The 13,068-nt window shown below is 39.0% G+C and overlaps 1 protein-coding gene across 1 annotated transcript in view; it reads left to right on the top strand.

The window, feature by feature from the left end:
- The window catches only part of LOC137298225 (putative uncharacterized protein DDB_G0290521), a 36,927-nt gene extending 25,182 nt beyond the window's left edge, over positions 1-11,745 (top strand). Inside the window, exons 5-11 of the mRNA XM_067830396.1 lie at positions 1,472-1,498; positions 1,965-2,000; positions 2,746-2,778; positions 3,279-3,311; positions 6,932-7,120; positions 8,861-8,923; positions 9,499-11,745. Of these exons, the coding sequence (XP_067686497.1) occupies positions 1,472-1,498; positions 1,965-2,000; positions 2,746-2,778; positions 3,279-3,311; positions 6,932-7,120; positions 8,861-8,923; positions 9,499-10,134 (1,017 nt within the window). The 3' untranslated portion in view covers positions 10,135-11,745. The remainder of the gene's footprint in view (positions 1-1,471; positions 1,499-1,964; positions 2,001-2,745; positions 2,779-3,278; positions 3,312-6,931; positions 7,121-8,860; positions 8,924-9,498) is intronic.
- Positions 11,746-13,068: the final 1,323 nt, after the last annotated feature.

The raw sequence follows: 13,068 nt of genomic DNA, 5'->3' as shown, positions 1-13,068 counted from the left end.
TGGAACGTCCCAACTATAGTTACATCCATTTAGTGGATTAACCCTTGTCCATCAGTGAGTGAGTGTGGTTTTACTCCGTTTCTAGCGATATTCCAGCAATATCACGGCTGCGAAAGCAAAAACTGGCTTCACTTATTATACCCTTATGGGAAATCGAACCCTGGTCTTCAGCGGTTTTATCCACCTGATTACTTCACCGCCCCTAGTTACGCTGAGTGAACGACTTGTGCGATTGCGACCTATATATGTTCATGTTTTGACATAGAGTGTGAGTTATGTTTATTTGACCTATATTCCACTAGGAGCGCCTGGATTGGAACCTACAAACGCAGATTGGTTCTCGTGCCAAAGGGACGCAACTCATCACATCGAATTCCGGCGTCTCGGTCGTGCGTGCATCCTAACTGACCTAGATTAAATGTTCATTTATATCCACATCTAGGTGATCTTTAGAGCGTTAAAATAATTATGTGAGTAGTTGTCAGGAAAAGAGAAGCGATTAGTTTCAGTCGCCGTGCTTGACAAGGCACACCCCACACCGTGACCAACCAATAAAAGAAGTATAGGAAGAGCGAGTTGTTTAGTTTTCAAAGGGGAATCTGAATCTTTGATGAAATAGTATTCCCATGTTTAAAATATACCCATTCGCTATGAATAGCAAGACATGCATGAGTTGTTTCAATCGACACGTTGCAAGCAGGAGGTCACGTCGATGATTTCAGCTCTATAAAATGTGACAATAGCGTTTTTGTCAGCATATCTTTCTCATTTGCTGGGGTCAAGATAAAAGTACAAATTTCATTTAAATTTCATCTAACATAAGAAACCTCTGCTAAAGGAAATGCCGACTACACCATGAACGTCTAACTGTTTCAACAGTATTACTACTGTACTACAGAGTCATAACCAAAATTCGTGGATAATCTTGATTGGTTGATCGCGAAAATTATTATGTCACGCCTTGTTGACAAAAAAGTTCCGAATCTCTGCATTACACGCAAATACATTAAATATGATTTTCCAGCATTGAGATAAATAGGCCCAGATCACTAATATTACCATAAATAAATTACTAAACGATGTCCCGTGTAATACCATATTTCTGAAACTTGTGAATGGTATTGGTATCAAAACCGCTAGATGCTAAACCATTCCCTCGCTTCATAATTTTTTTTTCAAAATGGGGAGTTGTATCCGACATCATTTAGTAATGAATAGATCGCTGTACAAAATTTAGGATCATACTTTCAAATCCCATATTTGCCGTCAGAACTAGAACCGGTTTCCGAATATGTATCCAAGGTGGGAAATATATTTTTGGCATTTATAAATCAACAAGCTTAACCTCAGTGAGATACATATGGACTAAAATGGTTAAGAACCTTCCTTGATTCCTAAACAAAGTCAACACGTGGTTTTTGGAGGTCGTGGGTATTTCAAACTTTAAGTCATTTTGTTCGTTTCATTGCAGACACCCCCGAAGTCCCAGTCCAGACGGGTATGTATTCCGACTCGATTAGTCCAGATAACCTGAGTTTGTTATTACGGGTTTGAACCTCGGTTGCTAGTTTGTTCTAACACCTGCATCGCTGGAACTATGTGTGACGGGTGCCATGCCGCTCTATATATCTGGATTAGAACAGTTGCTCACTTGAACATAGAGCCTCACGTATTTACCTACACAAACACATACACACACACATCGCTATATAAGTCTCATCTCATCTCGCAGTATTCGACTGGCAACATATCCTGAATTAGCTCGTGTCTGTTGATAAATTGTCATGGATACACGCGCAAGTATGATGTTATGCATGTACATGAATAAAGTAAGTTCATACATATGTGTACATATTTCATCGCGGTTGCTGTAACAACTGCAGGGTTGCTAAGGACGCTGTAACCAAGGATAGTTCTTGTTAATGAACGTCATATAAACTGGGTCCATGTATTTTCATTTACAGCCATCGAATGCCAGGAGGCCCAGCAATTCCAATGCTGTAAGTTTTTCAGCATATCTTTCTTCTTCTAACGATTGAAATTAATATTTCAATAACGTGTTATAAGTCAGTATAACTAGCAGCATTGTTAAGATGTTATAATTTTATCTAATGCTTTTATGAATGATTAATTGTGATTAAAAGTATATTAGACATGTGACGAAGTTTACTGTTATGTCACTTATATGTAGACATCCATGTAATAACAATAATAGCCTCGTGCTGTTATACATAGTCACAGAACCCGATATAGTGTGGCAGTACCCGTAAAGATCCGGGTTGGACTCGATCTTCAGTAACCCATGCTTGCCGTAAGAAGCAGCTAACGAGATTTGGTGGTGCGGTTCGCTGGCTTGGTTGACACATTGTATCCCAATTGTGAAGATCGATGCTCATGCTGTTGATCACTGGACTGTCTGGTCCAGACTCAGTACAGACCACAGCCATATCACTGGAACATTGCTAAGTGTGGCGTTACACCAAAAACAAAACTAGTGACGCAGTTAAACATGGACACTCCATGGTCACTCATTTGACTGAATACCCCGCAACGCAATTCATAACGCTTTTAAGGTTAAGGTCTTTCCCAACAGGTGCCTCAGTGGTGGTCGAGGGTTCGATCTGTGATTAAGATATTTGTGCAACATTTATACTAATGCTGGCCTAAACTCCACTTTGAATATTCTACAAAAAAAACTGGCATACCTATGCAAATACGTGTACAATGACATATGGTTTGTTACAGACACCACAACGACAATCTCCACAAGCCAACAAAGTGAGTGGATATTTTCTTGACTTTCAAGAAACAATCAGTAATATTCCAGGATATCAAGGTGGGGACTCCAGAAATGGGCTTCACATATTGTTCCCCTGTGTGGAATCGAACCTGGGTCTTCAGCGGGTTTTAATCATTAGGCTACCCCACCCATCCCGACATTTTAAGCGAACGCAACCAGTTTATAAATACTAAAAAGATTTGGGCAACAGAATAACTAAAAAAAAAGAATTAATGTTCGTAGTATTTAACTTTGGATGTGATGGTTGAAAAAATTAAATATTTTCTTAATGTTACTCGCTGATCATCATCATAATCGTAACAACGACTCTGCTTATCTTGTATTCCCATGTCAGTAGTGGGTTGGTTATGATTTTAGTGAACACCTGGTGTCACCAATGATTTTCAGTGAGCCATTGCTATTTGGCCTTTTACACCCATTGGAATCCTGAAGATCATCAAGACTGTTATGTATATCAACACCTCGGTTGTTATTTCAGACACCACAAAGATCCCCGCCTCAATCTGATAGGGTAAGTGTGTCACTTCTCTGCAATGGTTTCTATATGCATGACCCCACAAAGAATGTTTCAGTTAATTGTGTTCCATGGAATGTGCAAGCTGTTCAGCTTGACCTGATCAAGTGAATGCCAAACATTGCGTGACCGTGTCACAACTGGTTGGATCCATTATTGTGAAGGGGTGCGCCTTTGTCAGGTGATTGTCAACATGCCCAAACAGCTGAGATAAGATCGCCGTTTGATTTCTCAATGTCCAGAAATCGTCAGCAATATCCTAACTTCCCATAAACAATTATCTACAGATCGTTTAATGTTTCCTATTCGGGCTTTTAGGCAGCGAGCACCAGCAGTGAATCGGATTCTGAAAGCAACTGACTTTACGTTGTAAAGTTAGTAAACCAAACTAGACAGCTTACGACTGTAAAAATTACAACTGAATTACAACAAGAAATGATTTTTTTCAGAAGAGTCGTTTTCCGGGACAAGTTCTTAAACGAATCCATGTAAGGATGTTTCGCACGAACGCAACAATAACACCTTTCTTTGCTCCCCTTTTTAATCAGCGTAACTCGATCAGGCGTTCGTGTCATTTGACCTCCCGGGTCATGCATATGTAGAGTAGCTCAGGTCAAGCTGAACAACCTGTAGTGTGCACTAACAAATAATTATGTTTACGCTTGTAGAGGGTGTAGGACCCATTATTTAGTATGAATAAATTATATTAATGTATTGCAGTCATGTTTACGAAGTTAGGACAAATAACATATCTCAGAGAGATTATCCGTGTATACGCGAGATATCATTCTGATAGAAGACAAAATGCATATTGTACATATTTCTATGTTTTTGCTTTGTTTTTAGTACTTATTTCATTAGTGTAGTTTTAACAGCAGAATGCATTTCACAGTGTAGTTTCTATTGCAATATATTTGCATGTAAATTGTATGCATGCCGTCTTACCTCTATATAACGCCATACTGTATAATGTTTAAAGTTATATTATCCAGGACTAGTTATTGTTTCTTTATATCATTATCGATGTGCAGATGAAAATAAGAATGAACATAAAATGGAACCCATTGCAAGCGGAACTCCTTTCAAGTGATCAAACGTAGTTCATATGCAAGTCATGTATATTGCTTTTTCCTGTAATAATAATTTACACTCGGAAAACCGTAAAAGGATATTGATTTCATTTTAAATACAATTTAAATGTAAATTGCTTTTCACAAAGTCTGCTATGAATAGCAAATGTTTCATAACGTTTTCCTTAGAAGCACCTTTTCAAAATGGTTGTTTACAATCAGACGTATAAGTGGTAATGTGTGTAACAGTTCTTGCTTTGATATTACAGTGTGATACATGTGTGAACGCCCGCGAGAGCATTTATTCTCACATGGAATATGCATTCTTGCCATCAATATCCACATTTCACTTCATATCATCACATACACCCTTGCCAAAATCAACTGTTTCATTATCTACATCAAGTTCATTTTGTAACACTGTCATGCACCCTTCATTCACTTCATGCATGTCATCAAGAACACGATGCGTACAATACTAGTTACTATATATACATACATCAGATTCTCACGTCAGAGTCAAACATACATTTTCCTATGTCTCTGCAATATGTATCATGCTTATGTGTTTGTTAATGGGCCATAAAAATATCGTTTATTAATTAAATGATCATATCATTGGATATATGTCAGCTTTTCATAATCACCTGATTGCCACCGTATTTCAAGTTCATTTTGGAGGTTTTGATTAGCCTAGTAGGTAAAGTATTTGCTCATCACGGTGTTCACATTCATTGTGGTTGGCTCGGTGATATTGCTGGAGTATTGCTCCTTAAATATGTACTGAATACCTCTTGTTCCAGCCTTCTCGTCCTCAATCTAGAAAGGCTAAAAAATACCAGGTATGACATGAAATTTGCTACGGCACCTAGACCTCTGTAACAAAATGTGACTCTCTAATCTTTAAAGCCTTTTTAATCATCACTGACAAACGTACACCTGGAGAAGGACCTTTACTGTAAACATGTATATTCTCCTTGTCTGCCAACCATGTACTAAATAGTTGATAACTTCATCTTGTTAAAAGTTAACGAAGCGTAGATTACAATTTAATGTATATTTTATAGTTACGATTCCATTGATGTGTTAATGTTCCTCTTGGGCCAACTTATTGATTTCTATTATATTGACTTACAGCCAAGCAGTGAACGTCATTCTTCTCATTATTATGATAAGGTATGATACATACCACATACCTATGCATATCTCTCTGTATGCTACGTGTATAGCACTCTGTGTACAGCTCTATCTCACTGGTATACTGAGCTCCTGTGCTATATCTTCTTCTCATGCAAAATGGTAAACATTGGTGTCGTAAAATCTACATGAATCAAATTAAATAAATCAAAAGCATGTTAATCGTATAGTTTTACTGAATGAAAATTAATGTTATGAAGAAACATATTCGATCACATTTTAATTATTCGATTCTTTTTCAATTTAATATAATATCTTTGTAAACATCCGACCTTTGTAAAGTTAGTTTAGGGTAAATACATGTTTTGAGACTTTTTCAGAACCTGCATAGCTTTACAGTTACTCTTTTTATCTACAGTTTTTAACTGATTAAATTGAACGTTTTTGTTCTGATTGCACACTTATCTCCCTTTGGCTTTTAAGTGTCAGTATTCTGTTGTGTCTTTGATCGTCAACATGCAGCCCAGAGTTGTACTGTAATGTAATCATCAATGATATAGATTGCAAATGTACCTGTTTATCGCATACCGAGGATTGCTATACATATGGGTACTGGGTGATAGTAACTAATAAATAGATACTTAAGATCCCTTTTACTGCCATGACAGTATATAGATTATTTCCCATGGGCATCCGACAACAGAATGTGATTACAAAAACAATGTACTTCATGCGTAAACATTAGAGACAATAGCACCAGGTTAACAAATGTGTTCCCTGTCTCTGGGACCTTCTCGAAAACATATTCCCCTGGGAATACTAAACTGTAATTAATTGTCAGTGTAACTAGAGTCGTTAGGATAGGTCAAACATGCACCACAGTTGTTTACGTTTCCACGGTTACAGTTTATGTTGAAACAAAACGTAAAATCCATTTGCTGGTCAATATATGAAAGTGGCCTTTATGAAGTGCTACAAGTTACAAGGCAAGATACTATCCCCAATCACGCACACACGCGCGAGCGCGCGCACACACACACACACACACGAGCACGCGCGCGCGCACATACAATGCATTGCATAATGTTACAGTTCTTACAATTCATATTTTCACAAGAGTGTCTTTGCAAAGCTTATTTTGTTTAACACGTTCTGAAACATTATCTACTTTGTGTCATCATTGTTTTCAAAATGCTTTCTTCAAAACTGATACAGTAAACACATGAAACCAGAAGTCAAACACACAGATTCTGCCAAGTGATTATTTCTACTCTAAGTACACTAATCATAATTACAAAAAAAAATGCATAATCTACCGTGCGATATTTTGCTCTCGCGGGCGGCTGAACAGGAGTTATTTTCTCTTTTGGGAAACTGTCTGGTATTGGGTAGACTGCATATTGTTCACAGAACAAAACCCCGTACGATCGTGGCGGGAGCAAGTCGTCCTTTGAAAGCGTTGATCTGCCGCCATTTGATGACGATGACGAGGAGAATACGAACCCGACTCCAAAGCCGACTAAGACCGAGCACGCTTATGTTTCAAGACCTGGAAGTTCCCAGAACAGAAATTATCGCAAAAAAGCAGAGCAAGCCAAGGTACGCCAGCGGTCGCAGAGCGTATCTTCAATTAGTGGCCAAAAGCATGAATTTACAGGATCATATGTATCTAAACTTGAACCTGGCTATACTAACATCCCTGAAATTGTGTCCACAAACTCACAGCATGGGAATTACGTCTACCTCAGTAGGTCTAAGTCTCACCCTGACCTTTGGCTCTATAAGTCTGACACGGAGTCCGAGGAGTCACGGGGTCACATGGACAAATCCAGTGACCTCCGGAAACGCATAAGGAAGAAACGAAATCGGAGGTCAGCAAACGACCTTGACCTAGCTCAGAAGGTGTTCCTGAGGCGTCGCGTGATGGCATTTGTCGATAAGGTGACTAAAAGATGAAGTCATTGGCGCGTGACAGACGTAGGAAAGAGTTCAGACATCTCGATTTCTTCATTTCATTTACTTTGTCAAACTGTTTTCTTTTTTAGCTATAAATACTGAAACGTCTTGCACTTTCTCTTGGAGGAAATGATCAATTTGAGCATTCATTCAACTGATTAAGCATGCATCATATCTTTTAAACACACAACGGCATTTTTTGTAGTCCCGTGTCACTGCTCCCATGTTAATGGAAACAGCGTTCCAAGAGCTGTTGAACGAAAGCAGCACAACAAGCATATCGATTATCTTCTCCGTATTTGTCGAGTTCTAATTCAGCGTATCATGACAATTTGCTGGATCTAATCAATCAGCTAAACATCTCCGAGTGATCACGTGTCAGACTTGTTGCCACAGAAACATGACATCATCTGCTGTGTGTCTTTCCTGCGTCTGTATGTGCCGTCAATATCATGGAGGTCTGTTGTTTGGTTTGATGAATTAGTATTTCTTCTCTATACACATTGCTGAATTTACTTCTCACAGATATTTAAGAATAGAAACATGTCTTAGACCGCAGACAGGGGTATAGCTATCTCCATAACATGATATGCTTATTTATAATTAGTCAAGGCGTGACTGTCCATAAATTGTGTTTGTCAGAGCGAATAGGCGTTACGAGCAATGGCATTGTAGTTTTTTATCCTACGAATTAGACCTGTACCATCTGAGTTGTTATGTTGCCCCCAAGGTCCTAGCCGACATGGAGATCAATAAATCTATAAAGTTGTCCTCTTTGTCACCTGAGATTGCAAACACATCAACAATCACATGGGACGGCTCTGTTGCTTAGGTGACCGACAATAGAAGTCTATTGGAATGGTGAATGGGCAAATTGTCATTGATCAACGACATGTGCAGATGATTCTTGTTTCAGTTAATCCCTTTAGTGAGATATCAATTGCATGATGTACATAGTTTTCGTTCATGTAATGTTAACTACTAATCTATATATCCATATAACCATATGTGTCCTTAGTAGCATGTAAATTATACGAGTATATTCACAGTTTACATCTGTGTCTGTCCTGTGCACGTCTTTTCTACAGAGCCATAATTCTGGGTATAATCACACACTATTAACATCTTTCATCAGCACTTTCAAGGTATTTCCTTCCTATCGGTTTTTAAATTTGAAAAGTTTCTGAAAACCGAAAGAAGACCTATATGAGTACGTCTGAAAAGACAAACATAACATGTCTTTTCTGTTTATCACTAAGTGCGTTTGGTAGACGTACACGTATGTAAATGTAACGAATACTGGGTTCGGACGTCGTTTGTCATCAATGAAAATGAGGAACGTTTATCAAGTGTTGAATCACGTAACAGATTCTCTGTTTTCAGTCTGAGGAACCCACGACAGCTCGAGATGTGTATGTAGAGATGGGAGATGAAGGACAGGACAGTGTAAGTTACATCACAAACTGTATAACCATGTATCTTCTTATTCTTTGGTATGTTTTAGTTGTGCAAGTGTACATTCAGAACCAGCATAAAGATGAGCAGCCGGGTTGTATTGTTTGTATTGCGAGGTCAATATTTATCTATATCAGTATTCATCCATACACCCCGCCTAAGTCATTTACTTATTTGCGTTTATTATCTTATTTATATGAGGTGTGTGTGTGTGTGTGTGTGTGTGTGTGTGCGTGTGTGTATGCGCGCACGCGCGTGTGTGTGTAACCGGTTCGGGGTCAGTATGCTGCCGTGTCTGAATGGTACGTCAAACTCCGACATAGAATCCAGTACCTAGTACCCAAAGTTTACATCCCTATTTCATCAGTATGGGGGCGATGGGGTAGCCGGATGGTTATAACGTCAGCTCGTCACGCCAAAGACCTGGGTTCAATGTGTGTACAATGTGTGAAGCCCGTCTCTGGTGTCCGTTGCCGTGATATAGCCGGAATAATGCTAAAAGCCTAAAACCATGCTCACTCACTTTATCAATATGCTTTACACGATTTCTCTGTATATGTTTACAGCCGAAGAGGATGTCTAGGAATCAGTCAAGGCAGGATGACCTGCCTCCTGTAAGGGAGGCAACTCCACGCAGAGGAGATCGACCCTTGTCACGTGCAGCCTCAGATCTCAACAAACATACAGTTGTACCCCCCATCACCAAAGACAATGGCAGCAGACACAACACCCCAGACCAGAGACAGTCCAGTAGACCCCCGAGTAATCAAAACAGGACACCTAGTCGAAATAATACACCTTCATCTGATGATGCTCGAGCAACGATTCTTTCGCCAAGAAATCCGCCCGAACCGGTTTCACCTTCCAGCAAAGTTGATGACCAGCCCATTGAGCGGGCTGGTCCAAGCGATGTACATTCTTCAAGACCAGAACCGAATCAAGATGATAATCCAGTGGACGATCAAGACGATCATGAAAACTCTCCTGTGCCTGTCGTCCCTGTGCCAGACATTCCTGCGAGAACACCAAAGGTTAGGAAAGAAGATGGTCGCATAGCCGCTTTGGAAAAACTGGCGGACTATAACTTGAAGACTTTAGCTGGGCAGGATGCTGGTGAGGCACCTGAGGTCGACCCTAAGGTCATAGATGAGTTGTTAGGTTCTGAGTTCCAAGAGAATCTTGATATCTTCTTGAAGTCATGATCCTGATCCTCATTTTGACGTCCAAGGATTCTGGTTGTGAAAGGTTCCAGAAGGAGTGTCGTCATTTCTTTAGGTCAGGAGTATGGTTCTATATTTGGATGGTCAAGAGCGGATGTAGCACAATTCTGCTTGAACATATTTGGAAGATTCTCTTTTCTGTTATCAGTGCACGATATGTCATCTGTTCCATTGCAACATTTGCATCGTAGTACGTGTAGCAGCGTGTGCGTTTTCTGAAGCAAGCGTTCCTACAGCCATACCAAGAAAGAGCTAGATCATCAACGTCTTAATCATCAGTAATCAGAGCCTAGATTTTCGAAGCTCTCTTAGCGCGAAGATAGCTGTAAGTGCCACACATTAACATCAACTTACGACTATCTTAGTCCTAATAGAGCTTCGAAAATCTGGGCCCAGGGCCCCGTTTCACAAAGCTCTCGTAAGCCTAAGATCTCGTAAGTTTTCTCGTAGCCATTGTGCCTCCAATACTGTAACACAGGAGCTACGGATGCTACGAGAAATGTTACGAGATCTTAGGCTTACGAGAGCTTAATGAAACGGGGCCAGGACGATGTACCACACAGAACAGATTCAACATTTGAAATGCATTCCAAAGGTCACCCGTATTTTTATAAAAAGAAATGCTTATTAATACATGTTTCTACGTAGTATTGTTTACATGTTTTCAAAAGTATGCACCCTTTGCAGATCCGTTATGATTGTTGTTTATCAGATATGTTACTGACATAACATTACCTATACATGTATCTACTAATGCAGAAGTGTACATTCAAAACCTGCATAAAGATGAACAGTTTGGTTCTTAACACAACATGGCCATGACACAGTGACGCAGTGATACTCGAAACAAATTTCTATTATAACATGATATTATCTGCCTTCCTTTGTACATTATTGCAGAGGAATATTCTTCATAGAACAATAATTAAGGCATCGTTTTAATAAACATAAAATTTCTGGAGTGTTTTCAGCTGCAAAAATATCTAGTCTCCGTCCATACCCTGTCGACGAACATACTGAAATCACCCAACTCTCATACCCAAACCGTTCTACTCTAGCAAGTGTTGCCACCCATACCAATGCATGTTTTTCTATCAACAGTAATATATATACATGGAGTATTTTGTTTTTGGCGTCACTCTGGTTAATATTTTTGTAGTATTCAATAATTGAAGTTATATTTTATGCACAGTAATACATATAAGAAGTATTGATTAGAAAGTATTTTTGCAGCTCCACTTAAGTTCCACTTCACATTTAGATCACTTCCCCACATCCCATAAGTCGCAAATTGTAAAGTGAAGGAGTTTTGTAAAATAACTTTTACGAGTGCTGTTTAAGTGTTTAGAATTATTGGCAACAAATTTCCCTTCAAACATGTACCGAGTACTACATGTAACCCTTCCAATGCATTATATATTGCCTCGTTTCTTGTCCGTGTCGATGGACTAGGTAAACACTCCGTGTGTTTCATTCGTAAGTAGACACTGACCTGTCCAACACTGTTTGTTTGTGTGTTACATTTACACGAAACGTGATCCCATTGTCTGTGATACTGAAATTTATGTATGCATATTTTTGAAAAATAAATTTCAAGAAAATATTTCGCGCATTTGTCTTGATGAAGGTTTTAGTACGATGAAATTGAAGGGTCCTAGAACAGACCCTTGCCATCCGTGAGAATCCTGGATAGAATTGGTCTTCAACAACCCATAGCTGTCTTTAAAGGAGAGTAACTGGATCGGGTGACTTGGTTCTCACATGTCATCGAATCCTTACTGCGAGAGAGAGAGAGAGAGAGAGAGAGAGAGAGAAGAAAAAACATTGCACATACATGGTAAAGTTACAAAATTGATACAGATGTATATACAATTGTTTTATTCAAGATAATTACCTCGAGCTACATTTTACGTAAGGATATACATTTTCAAGTGTATACATTTAATTAATTTATACAAGAAACCTCCAAGAATGGACATATATACATCATCATAGATGAGCAGAGATCAGACAGTGTAATATGGTAGGAGGTGTCGCTGTGTTCGGCAAACATCTAAAGAAAATTGTAAAATAATCTTTTCCTGTGTCTTGATCAACTTGATCAAAATTGATTAAAAGAGATTTTGACTAGACGTCTAAGACAGATGAGTTTACATTTGTCGATGTAACTATTAAATGTCGCAATACCAAATTTACAATAGTAGAATCTGTTTGTGATCTTTTATCAGGCCCCTGCACAATACGAGCAAAATATCGTGGTGTAAGTTCAAGTGCATCCGCTTGTTGACCCCTCATGCCAGGTAATATTTCACACCCACAGAGACTTGTTGTAAGTATCATTCTCAGTCAGATTTTGACACATGTGAATGGGTGGAGTAGGGAGTGGTCTACATTCCTTTGGGACATATTGAGAGGTAGATAGCACTAAACAGTTGGCATAAGAGAGTGATGATAAAGTCCCTTGCAAAGATGATGTGTTCATTAGTAATTTTATCCGGGGCAGGTGATTTGTTTTTATTTAGAGATGTAACGGCATCTTTAACTTCACTGAAGGAGAACTCCTTTTCCAGCCCATCATCATAGTCATAGGGAGATTTTGATATTAGTAACCCGTTTGGATACCTGATCTTCAAAGTTAGAATTCATTTTGCCTGACTCAATTTGTCTGAGCTAATTCTGCGAAGTATTTCCCCTAAATTCTACAGTTGTGAAGGAGCGTTGATCCACTCTCTTTCCCATATATAAGAACAGGGACATTAGTTAGGAGATAAACCTAGTGTGTTTGAAAATCAGAGACATGCTCTGAATTGATGGCGACTAAATTTCATTTGGAACCGAACGCGCAGAGTGAGGTTTCAGTTGTAATGTTTAGTCGCCATCAATTCAGTACAGCATGTCTCTGATTTTCAAACACAC

This window comes from Haliotis asinina, chromosome 10, assembly GCF_037392515.1.
Source record: "Haliotis asinina isolate JCU_RB_2024 chromosome 10, JCU_Hal_asi_v2, whole genome shotgun sequence".
Taxonomy (NCBI): domain Eukaryota; kingdom Metazoa; phylum Mollusca; class Gastropoda; order Lepetellida; family Haliotidae; genus Haliotis; species Haliotis asinina.
Note: the sequence above shows the minus strand (reverse complement) of the source record. Positions and strands in the feature narration are given on the sequence as shown.